The sequence below is a fragment of the Xyrauchen texanus genome, chromosome 40, assembly GCF_025860055.1.
Source record: "Xyrauchen texanus isolate HMW12.3.18 chromosome 40, RBS_HiC_50CHRs, whole genome shotgun sequence".
Lineage (NCBI taxonomy): Eukaryota > Metazoa > Chordata > Actinopteri > Cypriniformes > Catostomidae > Xyrauchen > Xyrauchen texanus.
Genome location: NC_068315.1, coordinates 17,660,477 through 17,682,237, shown reverse-complemented (window position 1 = coordinate 17,682,237; position 21,761 = coordinate 17,660,477). Strand labels below are relative to the sequence as shown.

The following is a 21,761-nucleotide window of genomic DNA, read 5'->3' as shown; positions in this document are numbered from 1 at the left end:
ATTTATATTGTATTCTTTTTTGTTTTTTGTTTTTAATTATCTATGTCTTGCTGCTGTTTTTGGTATTGTTTGTATTGTTGTACACTGGAAGGTCACCAAGACAAATTCCTTGTATGTGTAAGCATACTTGGCAATAAAGATGATTCTGATTCTGATTCTCTAAATATGATTTTAATTTCGATGACCACATAAAATAAATAAACAAATAAGCAGATAAACATAAAATCGTTAAAAGAAACTCGTGTACTACATCAGATAGATACATCATCCATGAATCAGAGATTCGATTCAGTTAGAATAGAGAGTCGATTCCCAACAGAAGCGTTTACTGTCAGCAGTCCAGCGGTTAGCCTTTTCTGTCTGATAAGGTGAGCAATTGTTTTTGTTTCCCTTGACCTTGCCACATATCGCAACGTTGTATTGACAGAATATACCTAAACATGTAACTGCGTATCTGATGTCTGATCAGCGTATTTTAAACAGTGATATTATATTAGCTTCGTAGCTATCGAGCTGCTTTACATGTAGCAGATTAGCTGGTCAGCTGAACTCTTACATATTCTGTACATATATGCTGCAAGATACTACGTTACTACCACTATATTGACTGCATCTTCACTTGACCGTAATATTCGAGGTTTAAACGTTGTTATAAATGAAAACGGCGATGTTATCTGTCAAGCAGTGTTGCTGTTAGTCAGCGCTGTCACCTGCTCCTGTATTTGTTTACACAGATCTGCTGCTCTGCAATGAATTTGAAGATGACATGGATCACGCATGCAGCATGTTATACAATATACATGCATTTTATATAGAAGGCAAATGGAGAGAGATCGTAATATAAAGAAGATTACTTTTTCATGTTTTGCTGTTTTTGCAACAAAAAAAAATTGACATGCAGGTTATGAAAATATTTATTTGCATGTGGCATGCATAGGTTCTTCTCACAGCTGATAAAGAATGGTCTATTTATTCCCCCTTTTTGTGCTTTATGAATGACACAAAATAGACAGAGTGGTCCTTTCGTTTGGTTATCTCTAGGATTCTAATCTAGCATTGTAAAATGCTGGATTGTTAGTTGTAAAGTATGTCAATCCCATGTGTAAATATAAAAGGTGTGTGTATTTTTTTTTTCTTGACTCCAGTAAGCAAAAACACCCACACACCAATTAAATGCATAGTCACCTGAGAATTAAGTTGAGGCTATCCTTAGCACCAGATCTCACTATTGCCTCCCACAGGACAGACCACTGTGATTTTGCCCCCTCCCTAAACAACCACAGAGGGCCTTGCCATGAGACACTGTTTTTTTGTGCTGTGTATGTAATCACAAGGCTGGTTATGATCTCTCTTTGTTAACCTCACCCACACAGGGCTGAACACACAGACTGACACTGAAGAGCTTACAGTAGCATCCACCTGGACGGACTTTCTGGTTTTTGACCCTTTGCAGGTGCGTGAAACTTTCGTATGTTTCGTAGGTGGCGAGATTTAGCATTTGCATTTCGGCAAGGAAATATTATTATAGAATTAAGGCATGTTTGGAAGAAAAATAGCAAACAAGAATTTGCATATTTTACAGAATTGAATTTGGATGTTTGTACATTGCAAAGTAGTATAGCATTGAATACGATTTCAATGATGTACAGTTTTCTGAGACATATTTCCTGAAACTGTGACTGGTAGGTTTTTTTGCATTGCAAAACATCTCTATTCTAAACATTGTGTCATTCATCTTACCAAGTCCAGGTGTTCTTTATACATATCAATGATCAATAATCATTACATTAGTCTAACTCACAAAAGGCTTTTTGTTTACAGCTGCAGCAATCATGTGTTTGGTCTTTAATTGGAGAGCTCAGGTGGAGAGAAAGTAGCAGTTGGGCTCAGGGAGAGATGCCAGTGTGTATCAGGGCCCTGCTGGGCTGCAGGAACCACAGAGAATACAGAACAAAGCACGCACAGAAAGTCTATCATACAAATTAACGTATTTACTTTTACAGTGTTAGTGCTGTGGTTTTTTTTTTGACAGATAAATGTAGATGGAAATTTGCAAGGGCAAACATACTAAACACTGCCAATATTCTTTGCTAATGGTTTATCTGTATACTTTCTGTCCACCACTCCCTCCTTTTTTGTAATCTCTGCAGGATAGTGGATCAGGTCTTGAAACATGAGCTCTGTGGCAGTGTTGACTCAGGAGAGTTTTGCAGAGCACCGCAGTGGTTTGAAGGACATTAAGATCATGGGTATGACAACTGTGACAAAAATATATCATTAGGTTCATAAAATGTATATGGAGTCTGTATTTCTGCTGTACGTTTTTCTGGACAACCCTGTTTGAGTTCCTTATTCATCAAAGTAACTTTATGATGACCAAAAATCTCTTCACACTGTTTTGATTAAAATGTAATGAACAGGGTTTGTATGGTCGAGGAAAACCTGGAAATATCAGGGAATTTTAAAATTGTGATGGAAAACTGTGTTCAGAAATTCACTGAAATTAATGTAATCCTAAAAACTCATGGAAATTTCAATAGTGACCAATAATTTTTGTGACTTATGCTCAGCTCTTAAATATTTTGTCTGCTAGAAATAGATCTTTGTGAGTAAAATCTCTACAAAATCATTAAAAATCCTTATTAAGTAATTACGAACAACCGGAAAAGTCCTGGAAAAATTTATGGAAATTAATTGGTCTAAAAGTGTGGGAACTTTCAAAGGTGAAGTGTTTAACCATAAGTACCAGTAAGCCGTTCGTGGGTTTACCTCCCCAAAAGTAAAACACTGAGCCTCCCAGGCACTATCAAAACATTGATGTTTATATTTTGAGTGGCCCACTCAGCTCCACCCATCCCTTTCTAGCTCAATCTATAGAGTTTGGGGCGTGGCTACTTGCAGTAAACTGTTCAACCAGGAAACTATGAAAATACATGGTAGATGTGTTACAGAGGGCATGAAACTTAGCTTTGCCAAAATTCGAAGATTTGCAAAAATACAAAGAGACAGAGAACAGAGTAAAACCAGAGTGAACATTTACAAGGTGGAGGACTTGAAGGGAATTTTGGGGGTCCGATTCATGCTGTGTTGCTTCTCAACAGGTAAGCTACGCTCTGGTATTGCCACACAAGTTGCTCATTACTGTCGAGCTTCAGATAAATTATTATGATTCTCAAAATATGTATTGTTACATTTATTATTTACCAAGAACTATCCTAACTCTTGTGCTAGATCCCTATTTTTTCATAGGGAATCAGAGAGTATGAAAGGGCATGATGTGAGCCTAAGGAGTGTTGGCAAAGGTTGTTTGAAAACATATTTTATTTTTGTAATTCTGTTTGGTGCCATTAGTAGCACAGAAATTACACACTTCACCTTTAATGATAAGTTCTTGTGTATGATTTTCACTTTCTATCCTTTCTTTTTGTCTATTGTTAGGTAGTGTGCCAGAAGATGAAGCATATATACCCACCTATCTGGAAGCTTTTCCCCCTTTACCCGACAAGGGTGCTCTAGGGGAGAAGACTGGTGAAGCAGCAGGTGCCTGGAGCAAAATCCGACCCATCAAAGCCTCTGTCATCACTCAGGTAACAAATTTTAAAGGAGTAGTTCACACAAAAATGAAAATTCTTTTTTTACTCACCCTTATGCCAGATGTGTATGACTTTCTTTCATCTGCTGAATACAAATTAAGATTTTTAGAAGAATGTTTCAGCTCTTTTTGTCCATACAATTCAAGTGAATGGGTGTCAAAATCTTGAAGCTCCATAAATCCCATAAATCAGCATAAAAGTAGTCAATAAGACTCCAGTGGTTAAATCAATGTCTTCAGAAGTGATATGATAGATGTGGGTGAGAAACAGATTACTTTCACATTCTTTCTCTTGTGTTTTTAGTGATACACTTTCTTCATACATACTGCCACCTACTTGGCAGGGGGAGGAATTTCAAGCAAAAATGACTTAAATATTGATCTGTTTCTCCACACCTATCATATTACTTCAGAAAATATTGATTCAAACACTGGAGTCATATGGATTTCCTTTATGACGCCTTAATGTGCCTCAAAAATGTGGCACCCATCCACTTGCACTGTATGGACCTACACAGCTGTGATCTAAAGATCAAATTATCTTCTAAAAATCATAATTTGTGTTCTGCAAAAGAAAGTCATACATATCTGGGATTGCTTGAGGGTGAGTAAATGATGAGAGAGTTTTAATGTTTGGGTGAACTATCCCTTTAACACTCCTTGGGTGGGTTTATAGTAAGCTGCTAAGGACCTGGAGAAATGTTTTCTTGTCGGGCCACCATATCTTCTCAATGTTACGGATGTCTTCCACTAATTTTACTCCATCTCTTCTCTACTAATCTTTTTTTTCAGGTGTTCCATGTACCTCTTGAGGAGCGGCGCTATAAAGACAACAGTCAGTTTGGTGAGGGTGAGGAGGCGAAGGTGTGCCTGGACATCATGCAGAAGACCGGGGCACACATTGAGCTATCTCTGGCTAAAGACCAAGGCCTCTCCATCATGGTGACTGGAAAACTAGACTCGGTCATGAAAGCCAGGAAGGAAATTGTGGCCCGACTGCAAACTCAGGTGTTTGTTTGATGCTTACTCTTCTTATTAAATCCATTTTGCTGTTATAACTACATTTAAATGCTGAACTCCTGTGTTTAGGCCTCAGCGACTGTGCTCATTCCAAAAGAACATCATCGATTTGTGATCGGAAAGAATGGGGAGAAGTTACAGGATCTGGAGTTGAAAACAGCCACCAAAATAGCCATCCCCCGCTCTGACGATCCCAATGCCAATATTTGCATCACTGGCACCAAGGAAGGCATTGAGAAAGCCCGCCATGAAATGCAGCTCATTTCCGCAGAGCAGGTAAACAGTGAAGCAACAAGCTCATGGTGAAATGATCTAAAAAAAACGAAATCATACTTATTAAAGGTTTTATTTTTCAATACTTCACTGTCTTTTTCAGGATAAGCGTGCTGTGGAATGTTTATCTCTTGAGAAAGCTTTTCATCCATTCATTACTGGTGCATATAACCGACTCGTTCAAGAGTTGAGTCAAGAGACTGGAGCTCGTATCAGTGTTCCACCGCCTAGTCTGCCCAAGGATGAGATTGTCATTACCGGTGAGAAGGAAGCAGTTGCCATTGCGATTGCCCGCGTTCGGGCCATCTATGAAGAGAAGGTGATTTCATTGTTTTAACGACTTTGTATTGTGTGCACACAAAAAACGATTACATACTCTCTTCTGCTCTCCACAACCAGAAGCAAAAAACGACCACAATCTCAGTGGAGGTGAAGAAGTCACAACACAAGTACATAGTTGGCCCAAAAGGCAACACCCTGCAGGAGATCCTGGAAAACACAGGGGTGTCTGTGGAGATGCCTCCTCTAGAATCTGCCTCTGAGACCATCATTCTCAGAGGGGAGCCGGAAAAGCTGGGCCCGGCCCTCACCCAGGTGTATGCCAAGGTCAGAAGACAGATCTTTGAAATAAGTTTTTGCAACACAATATTTTTAGCGGTGCCATTGAAGCCTAGTTTTCACTTGAGTTTGGTGTGAGCCATCACAGAACCAGTTGCACAAATGATCTGCTCTGCTTGGTATCCCTGGAGGCCAGATTGTGCAGGCTTCCCTCGATATCGCGAATATATTATATTAGAAAGACTTGCTACAGTGACCTAAACAGCAATGAGGAGCCATTTATAGTATTACCTGTGCTTATATGGGAAACCATATACACGCATTGCACTGTAAGTATATGGTCCATAAAAGGCTTTAAAGTCTAGACCTTCAGGGCTTATGGATAAATTATGGACAAAAGTTTCTCTCCTCTGTACTTTATGTTCTGTTTAAATGATATTTGATATTAGGTAATAAACTGGATAATAAATATAAAAGGCTCATGTAAATAAATAGGCTGATCAACTTTTTTGGGGTGGGGGGGTGGACTTCTGGCCTGTGCACAACAGCACCACTACTGGAAAAAATCCTAGCGGAAACACTTTCCATACATAGACAGCTGTTCACATGCCACTTGTGCATTTTGCAGGCTAAAAGTGTGATAGAGTTGAAGGTAATTGCTCCAGCCTGGCTCCATCGATTCATCATTGGCAAGAAAGGACAGAACATCAGCCGCATTACACAGCAGTTGCCTAAGGTATTCAAAAGTGAAATAAGAAATCAGTGCACGTTTGTTGTTATTAGATTTGAGATACTGATGTTAAAAATCGCAAGTGCTCCATTATCTGTTTACAGTGAGTTTATTAAACAAATATAATTTGTACGTTGGAATCAATAAATTAATGTGAATTTACCTTATACTGTATATTGTATTTCGCCACAAAGTTAAGCACTGTTCTTAAAAACTCAAAATGTTGTAACCTTTATTAAGACTCATTGACAATGCCCCATAATGTGAACCTGCTACTCTTTGTCCTCACTAGGTGCATATAGAGTTTACCGATGGAGAGGAACGGATCAATCTGGAGGGACCAACGGAGGAGGTAGAACAAGCCCAGGCTCAGTTACAGGAGATCATCAAAGACCTGGTCAGAGAACCCTCATATCTCTCATATCAGTTCATTTATTATATTTAAAATGAATGTAAAAATGTGTTTAGAATTACATGCTTAATATAATTGTTTCAATGGCAAGGGAAATTTGGTTCTGAAGATTTTCAATACAGTTTGATTTGCAAGTTTGACTGTATTTAAAAAATAATATATATATATATATATATATATATATATATATATATATATATATAAAAACATACTTTTAGGTGCAATCCTCAGTTTTCCTGTTTTTATTTTCCTCTCTTCAGATGGCAAGAATGGACTATGCAGAGATTAACATTGACCAGCGTTTTCACAGACATCTCATTGGCAAAAATGGGGCCAACAGTAAGATGAATTAACTGAAATTATGCATCTGGAACCATGTTTATGTTTATAAACTTTGGAAATATACATGCCCTATGATGACAAAGCAAAAAAAGAATGGTCAAATTGTGGTTTTTCATGTTATTAGGTAACAAACCACATGAAATGTCAAATGCAACAGTTGCAAATTATTCTTCATGTGTCATTGTTGTCAAATAACTGGGGGAAAAGTAAATTACTATGTTACACACTTTTCTTTAAATTATATTTGTTCTGTTAGAAACAGCAAAGTTTTGATCAATGAATAGAGAAGGTAAAGGGATGACAAGATAAATGAATTACTTGGTGCTCTTCACAGTAAATCGGATAAAGGAGCAGTATAAGGTATCAGTGAGGATTCCTCAGGACTCTGAGCACTGTGGGCTGGTTCGTATTGAGGGCGATCCTCAAGGAGTACAGCTTGCTCGCAAGGAACTGATGGACATGGCCCAGCGTATGGTGAGACAAAATTAAAGAATTTTGTTCATATTTCTCGAGGATTAGAGCATGTCACACAACCTGTTGGCATCTGCCTAATTTGGCTAGCATCTATCAAGTGACAGATGAATTTGAATACCAGAGTTTGATTAGATGCACAGCCTTTGACGTCAACAACAAAAGATATGGGAAGTGTTTTTTCCTCCATTTTAAGACTTTATACGTTTCTTTAATTTGCTATTCACATAAGCAGATGAGAACCACTGGTTTAAAGTGCTCGGTCAGTAAGCTTTTAATATTTTTCCATTGAGTGGCTGAAGATATTACTTTTAAAAGCTTTCTATTCTTTCTTCTGGCATAATTCCACCAATGGCCTCTGTGGCACTCTAGGAAAATGAACGCATGAAAGATCTGATCATAGAACAGAAGTTCCACCGCACCATCATTGGGCAAAAAGGAGAAAGGATCAAAGAAGTTAGGGACAAGTTCCCGGAGGTGCTCATGGTTTTTTCATCATCGTAATAGTGTGTTATATTGTGAGAGCTTTTAGATTATATTAAAAACCCCATGAAATGAATAGAGTTTTGTGTCTTTATGTCCATGTGTGGTTGCTTTGATGTCATCTACCTGCTACTTTGTTCTCCTGAATGCTCCTTTTAGCAAATACACACATGAAGGTGCTGCAAGTGATTTTTTTTTAATTAAATGAAATGCTGAAAACACCTCTTTTACCTGTCAGAGATCACTGAAAAAGGTGCCATGAAATATCACACCTGTCTCTGTAACTAGAGATGTTTTGTTTGTGAATGCATCTGTCTTTTTGAACAAATCTTTCAACTCTATACACTGACTCATATATCTTGTTCACTGATGTCTCTCCCTTTGAGCTATGCCAATAAGATCTAGTTGGAAGCGCAAGAGAGCTTTGGTGGCTTTTCATGCCTGTTAAGTCTCGCTGTAGCACGGGCCAATAGTATTATGTGTTATGGATGGAAATGTTGTGCTTTGTTGCACAGTGTAAGATATTTAGGCTTTTCTTGAACTTTTTCTCTGTCTTGGTAAAAATTTAGCCCAACAATTGTCAAACTATAGGGAAAATAAGACCTGCCATTTGTGGTGAAAGCAGTTATGGTGTTAAAACTCCTTCGTTCATTTGTAGACATGCAAATTCCATTTGTGTTGCTTGTGTTGTGTATTTTAAGACTTAAAATGTCATTGGTTTGACCCACTGAACAAATACACCCCTTTACTGAACCAGTCGGTCATGTCATACGTGAACAAATTGAATGTACTGGTTAACTCGTTCGCAAATTAATTAAATTAATCAGTCAGAGGAAGAGCTGCATGTCGTTCATTCAGTCTTGTTCAAGAAGAAAAGGGGCCGGATGAATTATGAATAAATGTGAGTGATGACCACACATAACAGTGACATATGAATGTTATTGAAACTCATAATAATGTTTTAGGCATGTGTTTTGAATTTTTTTTGTATAGCTTGAAAAAAAAAAAAGTCGTTCTCAACAGTTCAGAACATGATAGATATGCTTTCTTGTAATATGTGGGGAAATGCTTATGATGCTTAAACACCACAGTGCTGAAGCATCAGTAGAATTGTAGACACGCAAATTTTAATAAGGGCTATTTAGACTTTTTCTGTTTGTGATTGACTGCTTTTGGTTCAATACAATCATTTGGAACCATCTTGGAGTGCAAAGGTGTGACTTGATTAATTACTCGGTAAACAAATATTTTTGGTGAATGGAATCAAAAGAATCAAGTCACTGAAATTAATTAAAATCCCTGCTACTATCTGTTACCCTAGGCTGGGTAAACAGTATGGGAAAAAATGTCCGCGGGCTACAGTCAGATCGGTTGTTTAACCAATCAGAAGCCTGTCAGTCATTTTGCATGTTCACGGGGCAGTCCATAAATAATAATATAAGTGCTGGTACAGTGTCCTGCTCTTGCAAAATGCTCAGAGGAACCCTCCCCCTTTCCATTTGCTCCAACACAATGGTCTCTAGTGTGTTTGTGTGTGTACTCCTGTCTTTGTAATCCGGGATTTGGAAAGAGGGGGTGTGACTAATTCAACAGCTAATCTGATGGAAGTTTCAGAACGGCTAAAATCACTTACAGCACATTTAAAAAGTACAGCCTTTCTCTTTTGAGAAGAAGGACCAAAAATATGGATGACTCAAGTTGCGCTACACAGATGAGTGCCACTCTCCCTTCAACTGACCCACAGATAGCAGATGATGGTTCATGGCTGTGAGGTAACCCATGCCTTATGGCTATCAAAAAAAGGGTTCAATTTGTCTCACTCGAACAGGGCAGAGAATGGCACTTATCAAACCATTTCATGGGGTCTTTAACCACTTTATATTATAGTTTCTAAACTTAAGAAAGTGATGTTATTGGAGCCAACAACCCTGCACAACACATTTTCTAAAGCATCAATTGACCTTTGGTTTAATTTCTGCAGGTCATTATCATCTTTCCAGACCAGCAACAGAAAAGCGACATAGTGCAGCTCCGAGGGCCCAAAAACGAGGTTGAAAAATGTGCAAAGTTTCTGCAGAAACTCATCGCTGAGCTGGTACAAGTGTTTTCCTCCAGCTTCCATTTGCTCACAGAAATAATCTGTTCTTAGATGTTCAGAGCATTTCACAAGACAGATTTGCTTTTTCCTCTTACCTGTAATGAAAGTCAAGGGAATTTTTCAGCTTTTTGGGGGGGGAACAGTATGTTTAATAGATATTCTCTGTTAGACTGACATTGAGCTGTAATGTTTAATTATATGTTCATCAGGTTGAGAGCAGCTTCTCAATATCTGTACCCATCCTCAAGCAGTTTCACAAAAACATTATTGGCAAAGGAGGTGCTAACATTAAAAGGGTGAGCTTTTTCTTCAGATTGTGAATTATCATAATCACCTTTTCCATACTGTAGTTGATTTTGTGTCTGATTGATCCTTTTTCTGTTTAGCATGTCTCATTTTCTTTTAACATCCTTCTATTATGCTTATGATGGTATTTTCAATTAGAAAGATTTCTGTTGCTGTGTAATTTGGTGTAGATTCGTGAGGAGACCAGCACAAAAATTGATCTCCCAACAGAGAACAGCAACTCTGAGATAATCGTGATCACTGGCAAGAAAAGCAACTGTGATGCTGCACGAGACCGGATCCTTGCCATTCAGAAAGAACTGGTGAGAGAAACAGAAAACTAGAGAATGGGTTATGAGGGCTGGAGATGTACATTTTTTCAAGCCTCCTTGATCTGTCTTCCAAGGCCAACCTGAAGGAGGCTGAGGTTTCCATCCCAGCCAAGCTGCATAACTCTCTGATTGGATCCAAGGGTAGTCTCGTGCGCTCCGTGATGGAAGAGTGTGGGGGCGTTCACATCCACTTCCCTTCAGAGGGATCAGGGCTGGATAAAGTCACCATCCGAGGCCCTGCAGAAGAGGTGGAGAGAGCCAGGAAGCAACTGCTGCAGCTGGCAGAAGAAAAGGTGACTAGTGCAATGAAGTTATGTAGAGGAAAAGCAATAGATTAAACTTGGATAGGTACATTTGTGAGTGGTGCTTGCTAGAGAAAAACTCATTGCCATAATGTCAAAGAGCACACCCTCTGGTAAATTTTCAATGTAAAATCTTTGGGATTTTCTTTTCTTGCTAAAGCAAGCACCACCTATTAATTTTCATGATCAGCTGATTAGAATGTAGCTTATAGTCATTCACTTTATGTGAGACATGTGTCTGTTTTCCCACCAGCAAGTCAACAACTTCTCAGTGGAGCTTCAAGCCAAGCCTGAGTACCACAAGTTCCTGATAGGCCGAGGGGGAGCTAATATCCGTCGTGTGCGGGATCGAACTGGCGCACGAATCATCTTCCCCTCGACTGATGAGACAGAACAGAAGCACATAACCATCATGGGTAAAGAGGAGGCTGTACGGCTTGCCCAGAAAGAACTGGAGACTCTCATCAAAAATCTGGTAAGCTTGGCTTTGATCTATTTCTTTGTGCATGATTGAGTGTTTATTTAAAAGCATTTCCTTTTTTTCTTCTCTTTCCTGCTTTGATTCTTCATCTGTCATTTACTCTCAGGATGATGTTATTGAAGACAGTATGGTTGTTGACCCTCGGCATCACCGTCATTTTGTCTGTCGGAGAGGGCAAGTGCTTAGAGATCTGGCAGAAGACTACGGAGGTGTGGCCGTTAGCTTCCCACGCACAAGCACACAGAGTGACCGCATCACTCTCAAAGGGCCCAGAGAGTGTGTGGACGCTGCTAAGTATCGCATTCAGGAGATCATTCGAGAACTGGTAAGTTTTACATCTGTTCTTGGATTTAAATTTCTTAGACAGCAGTTAGATCTAGTCCTCCTGATTGAACAAGGGGTGTTCCAAGAGTGCTGATATTTCAAATGACAGTGCTTGGACATTTCACTGTTTGCTTCACACCACTTGTCTGTGTTCAGAGCTTTCTATTTTCTGTGTTTAGCTGCCATTCTGTGTGTTACTTGTGCTTTTTTACTGAATATCATCACAGCTGTAAATCAGCCGTAGTCACAAGGCTACAGAGAATGTGATATTGCTTAAAGGGATAGTTCTTCTTGAAAATTATCTCGTTATCTACTCACACTCATGATATCCCAGGCGTGTATGATTTTCTGTCTTCATCAGAACACATTTGAAGAAAAATAAATAATATAAGAAATATATATATCCGCTCGGTAGGTCCTTAAAATGCAAGTGAATGGAGATATGATTTTTGAAGCTCCAAAAATGTCATCTGTACGACTCCAGTGGTAAAATTAATGTCTTCTAAAGTGATATGATCACTTTGTTTTTAACTCTAAATCATTGCTTCTGGTAAGATTCACAAGAGGGTGGAGATGGTGAGGGTGTGACATATTCGTGTTGCCATGTTACAGACATAATCTCACATTCTCCTATCAGTTGAGACATCCAGGAAAAGCACACAAGCACACCATTTTGAGTTAAGAAACAGATTTAAACCAAAACTAACGAAGCTTCTGTACAGTATTCCTCCTACTCCACTGTAAACAGCGCTGTTCTTCAATGTGTGTCGCACATGCCAGTGTGATTGTCACACGAGCATATCGCTGCTGACCGGAAGCGATGATTTAATTAAAAAAGTACTTAAATATTGATCTTTCGAAGACATTAATTTAACAGCTGGTGTCATATGGATGACTTGCATTTTAAGGACCTACTGAGCTGAGATATTTTTCAAAACATTTTCAAACGTGTTCTGGTGAAGAAAGAAAGTCACACCTGGGATATCATTAGGGTGAGTAAATAATGAGAGAAATTCCATTTTTGGGTGATCTATCCCTTTAAGTATGGCAGAAGTTGTCACAAATCAATTACAGATGTTTCTGCCACCATATTTGGCAGTACTACTTATAGTAATTTATATCATAGTGGTTTGTGTCCGAGCATGACAGTGTACTTTTCTACTAGGAATATCATATTTTTTAGACTGCCTGTATTTAGAGAGTATTGTTGTGCTCAAACTTATATTGTCCCACTAGTATTACTATTAGACAGCCTGTGAATGGAATCTCAAAAAAGACAGCTGTACAAACAGCCCATATTTCACTCATTGATGGGTCATGAAGTGCTGGTGTGTCCTTAGGAGTCACAGGTGAGTGTGGAGGTGGCGATTCCCCAGCGGTACCACAGAGGCGTCATGGGACCAAAAGGCTGCAGGATACAGCAGATTACATGGGAGCATGAAGTCCAGATCAAATTTCCGGACAGAGATGAGTCTGCAGGTCTCTTCCTTATGCTGGACCTTCAACATATTTCAGCTATTTTATTATTCCTCCAATTCCTGACGATGTCCTTGTACTTCATAAGCTGTATTGTTTGTTCTGTTTGTGGTTGGTAGCTCAGGAATCTGCATCTCAAGAGAATGGCGAAACGGACAACATCCTTCGGAAGTGTGACATCATCACTGTTACAGGGCAGGCTGAAAAGTGTGAGCTGGCACGGGCAACTTTGCTTGTAAGGAATTCACTCACTTTTTCCTATTGTGGACTGGTTTTCATTTTCTTTATCACCCCTTTTCTTTCCTCATCCTCTTTGTGTGATGCACTAGGCATTGGTTCCTGTAACGATTGATGTTGAAGTTTCCTATGACCTTCACCGTTACATCATAGGACAGAAAGGAAGTGGAATAAGGAAAATGATGGAGGATTATGAGGTAAAGATATAGAGGCATAAAATATGGGTCATTCTTACACACTTCCTTTTATGCTTTTATTCAAGGATTCTCTAAAATTACAGTGTTAGTTTTTGCAAGTGGTGTTGCAATTTCTGTCTCTGAATGGCAAGTATTTTATTGTCCTTGTAGTAAAAGTAAATAATTCGACCACAAATACCTCTTTTCCAACAAAATTCTACTGGCGTGCCATAGCACGAGATCAGGCACCAGTACCTGGCAATAGAGGAAGACCAATATATTGGTTTTACAGATTAATCTGTGCCAATAATTGCTTTTTGAAAATATTGGTTATCGACAAAAATCTATGCCAATTGTTTTCTTTTTTTATTCCTCCGTATTCCTGGAAGATTCTACAGTTAGAACATATTGGTTCTACAGTGTAACAGCAACCTATAAAGGTGAAATAATAACAATCATGTAGGGTTTTGCTGTATCTAAATCTTTAATCATTTACAATATTCATACAATTACATATTCTCACTTCAATAAATATTTTGTTATTTTTAATTAGATAATCAAGTGTTCTAAATTGAAGCGAGATCATGCAAATAAAAATTTGGAAATGTGCATCTACATCGCCGTCTGCAACTTTATATTTTGTGAATAAATATAAAAAACTTTACTCTGAAATATACATATGTATATACTGTATACAGTACATACACAAAACCCTTCATCCAGTTAAATAAATAGGCTATAAAATGATTAATTTAATAAATAAATAAATATAGAGCATTGTATTGGAGCCAATTCTTCATTTCAAAATAAGAGGCCCATTTGTGTTTCGGGCTTGTTTATAGTTAAAAGTCCCACATTATGCATCAAATCTTCATTTTTGTCCTGGTTATTATTGGGATTTTGGTTGCACAGTAAACTGCATTTGAGATTTTATTTATCTTGTAGCCTCTATGTCTATGCCTGTTATAGTATGGAAATTATTATTAATTTTTTTAATCTATTGACCGATTAATTGGTTATTGGCCTTTTCCACTACCTTTAGTTTTCATTATATGCATAATCCAGTATCAGTTGGCCTCTACCTGGCACCTTGTTGGTAAAAAAAAGAGCATAATAGCATAAATGAAAGGTTTAAACCCTGGCTCTTGTACTGTTTTAGGTGAATGTTTGGGTTCCTCAGCCTGAACAACAGTCAAATATCATAAAGATCACAGGCCAGGTGTCCAGTGTGGAGCGGGCCAGACAGGGGCTGCTGGAGAGAGTCAAGGAGCTGCAGGCAGAGCTGGAGGATCGGGTACAACGTCTGCGCCCCATGCACACACACAAACACTGCCATACACAATGCTGCTATACAACATACTACATAATAGCATAACAACATTGCCATGCACAGCCAATATTAGAAACATAAAATGTAATTTTTGAAATTGACACCTTTTAAATCCGATTTAATATTTAATTAATCTGTCTGTCTGTAGGCATTACGGAGCTTTAAGGTGACCCTCTCGGTAGACTCCAAATATCACCCCAAAATTATTGGCCGCAAAGGAGCTGTCATCTCCCAAATACGCAAAGACTTCGATGTCAGTGTACAGTTTCCAGACAAGAGCGATGAGCAGCAGGTGTGTATGAGTCTTGAAAGCTTGAGAGATTTCCTCATTCTTTCAACCAGACTGGTTCTTCTTGTATTTTTTTCTTATCTTATCTTTCATACCTATCTGCCATCTATATTTCTTTCTCGGCTTGTCAATCTGTCTTCACGCATCTCTGCCTCCCTCTAGGATGTAATAACTATCGGGGGTTATGAGAAGAATGCAAATGAGGCCAGAGCAGCTATAGAGCAGCTGGTGGCAGTGCTACAGGAAATGGTGAGTGAGGACATCCGGCTGGACCGGCGGGTCCACGCTCGCATCATTGGAGCCCGTGGCAAAACTATCCGGAAACTCATGGATGAGTTCAATGTAAGTGCTGTGTATTTGCTAACAATCATGTAAGGATGAAACCTTGGAGTCAGTAGTCAGTTTAATGGAGTAGTTCACCCAGAAATGATAAATGTGTCATTATTTATTCACCCTCATTTTGTTCCAAACCTGTATGACTTTATTTCTTCTGGAGAAAGCAAAAATAAACATTAAATAAATATACATACAATAGCAGTTGATATTGACTTTTTACACTACAAAAAGCCCCAAAAGTGTTATAAAAGTAGTCGACAGAAGTCCATGTGACATCCACGGGTCATATTCCAAGTCTTCTGAAGACATACGATCACTATGTATTGTGAACAGACCAAAATTTACGTAATTATTCACTCTTAAATCATATCATTGATCATCTCATATATACAGTATCTCGCAAAAGTGAGTACACCCCTCAGATTTTTGTAAATATTTGATTATATCTTTTCATGTGACAACACTGAAGAAATGACACTTTGCTACAATGTAAAGTACATATACATCTTGTATAACAGTTTAAATTTGCTGTCCCCTCAAAATAACTCCACACACAGCCATTAATTTCTAAACCGCTGGCAACAAAAGTGAGTACACCCCGTAGTGAAAATGTCCAAATTGGGGCCAATTAGCCATTTTCCCTCCCTGGTGTCATGTGACTCGTTAGTGTTACCAGGTCTCAGGTGTGAATGGAGAGCAGGTGTGTTAAATTTGGTGTCATCGCTCTCACACTTCCTCATACTGGTCACTGGAAGTTCAACATGGCACCTCATGTCAAAGAACTCTCTGAGGATCTGAAAAAAAGAATTGTTGCTCTACATAAAGATGGCCTAGGCTATAAGAAGATTGCCAAGACCCTTACACTGAGCTGCAGCACGGTGGCCAAGACCATACAGCGGTTTAACAGGACAGGTTCCACAGAGAACAGGCCTCTCCATGGTCGACCAAAGAAGTTGAGTGCTCAGCGTCATATCCAGAGGTTGTCTTTGGGAAGTAGACGTATGAGTGCTGCCAGCATTGCTGCAGAGGTTGAAGGGATGGGGGGACAGTCTGTCAGTGCTCAGACCATACGCCGCACACTGCATCAAATTGGTCTGCGTGGCTGTCGTCCCAGAAGGAACAGCAAATTTACACTGTTATACAAGCTGTACACTCACTTCTTTACATTGCAGCAAAGTGTCATTTCTTCAGTGTTGTCACATGAAAAGATATAATCAAATATTTACAAAAATGTGAGGGGTGGACTCACTTTTGTGAGATACTGTAAATTGTCCAAATCAAATATGGCAACACGGCAATTGCATTAAATGTGATTGTTTTTTGTGTTATGACGTCATTAAGTTAAGCCACGAGATGCACAAGAACCAACAAGGTTTGATGTGTCGACATATTTAATACTTTTTTATAATATATTTAGTGTGCTTTTTCCTAATGAACTGCTATTGTATGGAAAACAGTGATCGCAGTCCAAAAAGTCCAAAAAGAACAGAAAAGCACCTTAAAAGTAGTCCTTAGGACATGTGTGCTCTATTCCAAGTGGTTTAAAGTACTACAATATGTAGTGTGAGGAACAGAGTGACATTTAATTCATTCGCTGAAAATCTTCACCTTCACCATAGCTCCGAAATCGTATCCAATCATGCTTATATTAACATGTAAAATTTTGGGTGAACTAACCCTTTAAACATGAAAAGGTTGTAAGTTTGGATTAAATAGTAATTTAATTAAATCTAGTTAAATTGCTTGAAACTAATAAATGGCATGAGCGTGTGAATGGATGCAGAGGTGTCTTGCTAATATTAATTATCTTTTTTATTTCAGGTTGATATACAGTTTCCCCAACCCGGTTCTGAGGACCCAAACAAGGTTACCATCACAGGACTCCCAGAGAATGTTGATAATGCCATAGATCATCTGCTCAACCTGGAAGAAGAATATGTGAGTGCAGAATAAACTGCAAATACTCTGGTTTCTGCTGGCACATCATTGTTTTAGTTTTTTCCATTCACTGTCAGTCATTCATTATTTCTTATTCTTAATTAGATGTTGACGGTGACTGAGACAGCGACTATGGCGGCCTATATGAAGCCTCCTTCTAAGGCAGTAGGGGCTGGAGGCAATTATGAGGATAGAAAAGCCCTGGCTAAAGGCTTTGTTGTGCGGAATGCCCCCTGGAATGCTCAGGGCAACAAGGTAATCTTTAAAAAAAGAAACTGAAAATTAGTTAACTGCATACTTAACATATCTATAGATTTTTGCATAATCAGTGAGATTATATGTTAAAATGTATATGAATTAAGTTTTTTGCCATTTTTATTCACCTTCATTAGTTTCATATTGCTTAATTTGTTTAATTGGAAAGAAATATAGATAGCAGACAGGCATGAAAGAGTGAAAGAGTACAAGTAGAAATACAAGAAGAACCAGTCTGGGTGAAAGAATGAGGAAAGAGGTTTTCCAGAAGGACAACGCCAAACCACATGCTGCCCGAATTATAAGTACATGGCTGCATAAGCAGAGAGTGCGAGTGCTAGACTGGCCTGCCTGCAGACCTGACCTTTCTCCAATTGAGAATGTGTGGCACATTATGGATGAAGAATGGATGACCTGCATAATAGATGAACGGGGGAACATTCTGCTTGATAAACTTAACAAACTTGTCTTCAGAGCCCAAATGCTTAATTAGTGTTATTATTAGAAGGAATGGTAAACACTCGACAGTCCCAGTTTTTCTTTTTTAGCGTGTTGCATTCATCTGATTTGAAATACAGTTGTGTTAAAAAAAAAATAGCAGTACAACATCAGTAACCTGATGAACCACTGTTAATAGTAGTAGTGATATTTCTGCATTGAAAATAATTTACTTGTAGATGTAGTAGTGTAATAGAAAAACAACAGACCCAACTGTCATGACATGCATGCTGCTTGTTCTGCGTAATTGACTCATTCATTGAAAGGGGCGTGTTCAAAATAATAGCAGTGCGGAGTTTAATTAGAGAATTCATTCATTCTGTGAAAAAACAGGGGTCATTAATTGTCCTTTATTAAGGAAGAAGGAAAGCAAATGTTTCACACATTGTTATAAAATATATTTCCTTCTGAATAACTAAGTAAAATGGGCCGTTCCAAACATTGTTCAGAGGAACAATGTAATTTGATTCAAAAGTTGATTGGAGAGGGGAAAACGTATAAAGAAGTGCCAGAATTATAAGATGCTCAGCTAAAATTATCTCAAATGATTTAAAATGGTAACAAAAACCTGAAACACGTGGAAGAAAACGAGCAACTACTGTTAAAACGGATCGAAGAATAGTCAGAATGGCAAAGATTCAGCCAATCATCATCTCCAGAAAGATCAAAGCTGATCTTATATGACCTGTAATTACTGTTACAGTCAGAAGACGTTTGATCGAAGCTAAGCTATCAGCAAGAAGCTCCCGTAAAGCACTATTGTTGAAAATACACCATGTGCAGAATCGTTTAAAATTAGCCAAGGAAAACATCGATTGGCCCAAAGAGAAATGCCGTAACGTTCTGTCATCGACAGTACGTCAGGTGACCGCCGGGTATTTTATTCAAGCCACGGTACACTGTGAAGACAGTGATGTATGTCCATGGATGATCATTGATGGTTTTTCATACTATGGTGTTGGGCTTATTTATCATATACCAGGGATCATGGATCAGTTTGAATACATCAAAATACTTGAAGAGATTATGTTGCCCTATGCTGAGGAGGAAATGCCCCTGAAATGGGTGTTTCAAAAAGATAATGACCCCAAACACACGAGTAAGCGAGCAACATTTTGGTTCCAGACAAAAAGGAGTGGCCAGCTCAATCCCCTGACCTCAACCCCATTGAAAACTTGTGGGGTGACATTAAAAATGCAGTTTCTGAAGCAAAACTGAAAAATTCCAAGGAACTGCGGAATGTAGTTCATTCATCCTAGGCTGAAATACCTGTTTCTAGTCACCAGAAGTTGGTTGACTCGACGCAATGCAGATGCGGAGCATTTATCAAAAACAATGTTTATTGCATAATCTAATTTAGTTGAACTAAATATTGTGTTTGAAGTAAAAAATGTCAACACTGCTATATTTTTGAACAGATTAATATTCCTTCTATTTGCTTCCTGTAAAAGAATAATGCAGACTTGATAAACTTGAATGCTTTGATTTGGAATTGAATGTGTAATGTTTCCACTACATTTGAAATATGAAATAAATGCTATTAAAAAATATTTGCACTTTATTCACTTTTATTAATGCACTGCTATTTATTTCTATTTTATGTCTGTTTATTAAAAAAAAAAAAAAAAAACACAAGGTAAAACATCAAATAATGTGTAGTTCTGGTGCTTTCAATATAGCACAAGCTGAATAGAATTTACAAATCACTCCTTTTGGTCTTTATTAGCATTTTCCATACTGTCCCAACTTTTTGGAATTGGGGTTGTAGTTTTAGGTGTAGTATAGAATGTCACACCGCAGGATGTGACAACTTCCCTAAGTATTTTGTCATACTGCACTTATTGTCCTAGTTTTCATGCTTTTCTCTTCTATATGACATCCAGGCACCAGACGTGATCAGTTCTGAAGAGTTCCCCACATTTGGATATGGAATAACACCAAAACAGACATCTGCTTGGGGGCCCAAAAAGTGGTAAACTAATGGAACAGTTTTGACTTGATCTTTCTCCAGATCTCACCATCTCTCTTTAAGGCTCCCGTGAACGAGAACATTCCTGATTGTTCATCTTTCTCCTGGAACGTTTAGTGCCCTTTGAGGAATTGCTTTTGTCTTCCGCCTTTGCAAAAATGGTACTTAGCATTTGGTGGATAGATGTTCTTATCACACTTCAACTGTCCACGGATGGTCACTCTTCAGTTCCTGTTGTGCCAGTCTCATTTAAAGGAAATCACAGAAACAGATCCTCAAGTAGCAGTTAGCATTTTTATACAACTGCTGTTTGGTGAATAGTCTCAAGGTGGGCGAGACAATGGCAAGACACTGGAGAATGAGGCAGACATTTCTTACTTCTTGGACTACTTCTGACTAGAGAACCCCTAGTTCACTGTGTATGATTTCTTTTTTACATCCTTGATGGTTTTTACTGGTTTTTATCTGTGTGTTTCACATGAATGCACTCTGTTTGCAGCAGCAGAGTTGGGTGCTTGAGCTTTCACTATGTACTGTATGAAAAATGATGGTTTTAAAATGCATTCAGCCACAGATACAGAAACAATTATTGAACACTAGACTAGAGTCGCACTGTAAAGTTTTCCAATACTTATGACCGATCAATACTGAATCTGTTTTTATATATTCTTTCTGTATTTATTTGTGTATTTATATGCTCATGTTATTTATTGATTTTGCTCATTGACTGAAAATTCATATGGTAGAGACTGAATGGATGGGTCTGTGTCTTCACTTAAAGCATAGAGATGCTTTACATGTTATTTTTAAGTATGCTTCGTTTCTTTTGCAGCAGGAAGTTGTTTTTGTGTGGTCTCATCGCAGTCTTGCAGCTCATTTACAAGTTCTGTGCTTGTATGATTTCTGTTTATTGTTATTGTTTTCTGTTGTTGTTTACAAGGTTTTTCTCTGTTTTGTCATTTAATTTGCTGTTCATATGTGTAAGGTTAAGACAAACTTGAAACTGGGAATATTAATTGAAGTCTTAAACGACAGGTTCCCGAACAAAGAATTTTCTGGAACATCATAATTTATTCAATATTTAATACAAATGACTTTAGAAGAAAGAAAAAAAACTAGAAATGTAGTATAATGCCAAACACACTGTGTTTTCAAATGTAATATTTTAGTTTTTGATAGAATGGTCATCTAACTTGTTGAATGATTGTTAAACTTTCAAAGTAAAACTCTCTGGAACATTTTCCTGATTATTAACAAACTGCTAAAAACTCAATGGCATGTTTTTTGTTGTTGGTGTTTTTTGTTACGAGGGTCACTCCCTGTCCTCCTAGTTGAGTCTGTGTTTTAATCATAGTGTGTGGTGTGATCGTAAACTTGGGCACAGGTTGAGTGAAGAACCATCAACAAACAACTGAAGATAGAAACACTATTGGCCTTAAGAAGCAATTGCCATTGGATATTTTTACCAATATTTCATGGCATTGATATGCAACACTGCAATAACATGTCTGTGACTGAAATTTCCTACTCCAAATAAAATTAAATTCATTAAAA

At 38.1% G+C, this 21,761-nt stretch overlaps 1 protein-coding gene across 4 annotated transcripts; it reads left to right on the top strand.

The window, feature by feature from the left end:
• Window positions 1-304: 304 nt before the first annotated feature.
• On the top strand, window positions 305-21,761 carry LOC127633499 (vigilin-like). 4 transcript variants are annotated; one of them, XM_052112652.1, is made up of 29 exons: window positions 305-368; window positions 1,374-1,453; window positions 1,822-1,955; window positions 2,151-2,249; window positions 3,439-3,587; window positions 4,385-4,600; window positions 4,682-4,888; window positions 4,989-5,204; window positions 5,285-5,491; window positions 6,072-6,179; window positions 6,466-6,570; window positions 6,846-6,924; window positions 7,262-7,401; window positions 7,771-7,875; window positions 9,863-9,976; window positions 10,189-10,275; window positions 10,456-10,587; window positions 10,671-10,889; window positions 11,152-11,373; window positions 11,486-11,704; window positions 13,044-13,182; window positions 13,299-13,414; window positions 13,509-13,613; window positions 14,752-14,886; window positions 15,071-15,214; window positions 15,374-15,553; window positions 17,369-17,485; window positions 17,591-17,740; window positions 20,122-21,761. In XM_052112652.1, exons 4-29 carry the CDS (start codon window positions 2,174-2,176, stop codon window positions 20,212-20,214), a joined length of 3,780 nt encoding a protein of 1,259 aa, XP_051968612.1. In that variant the 5' UTR covers window positions 305-368; window positions 1,374-1,453; window positions 1,822-1,955; window positions 2,151-2,173; the 3' UTR covers window positions 20,215-21,761. The 4 variants fall into 4 exon arrangements, with proteins under 4 accessions (XP_051968612.1, XP_051968611.1, XP_051968613.1 ...); XM_052112651.1 differs by having other exon boundaries at window positions 1,822-1,968; XM_052112653.1 differs by lacking the exon at window positions 1,822-1,955.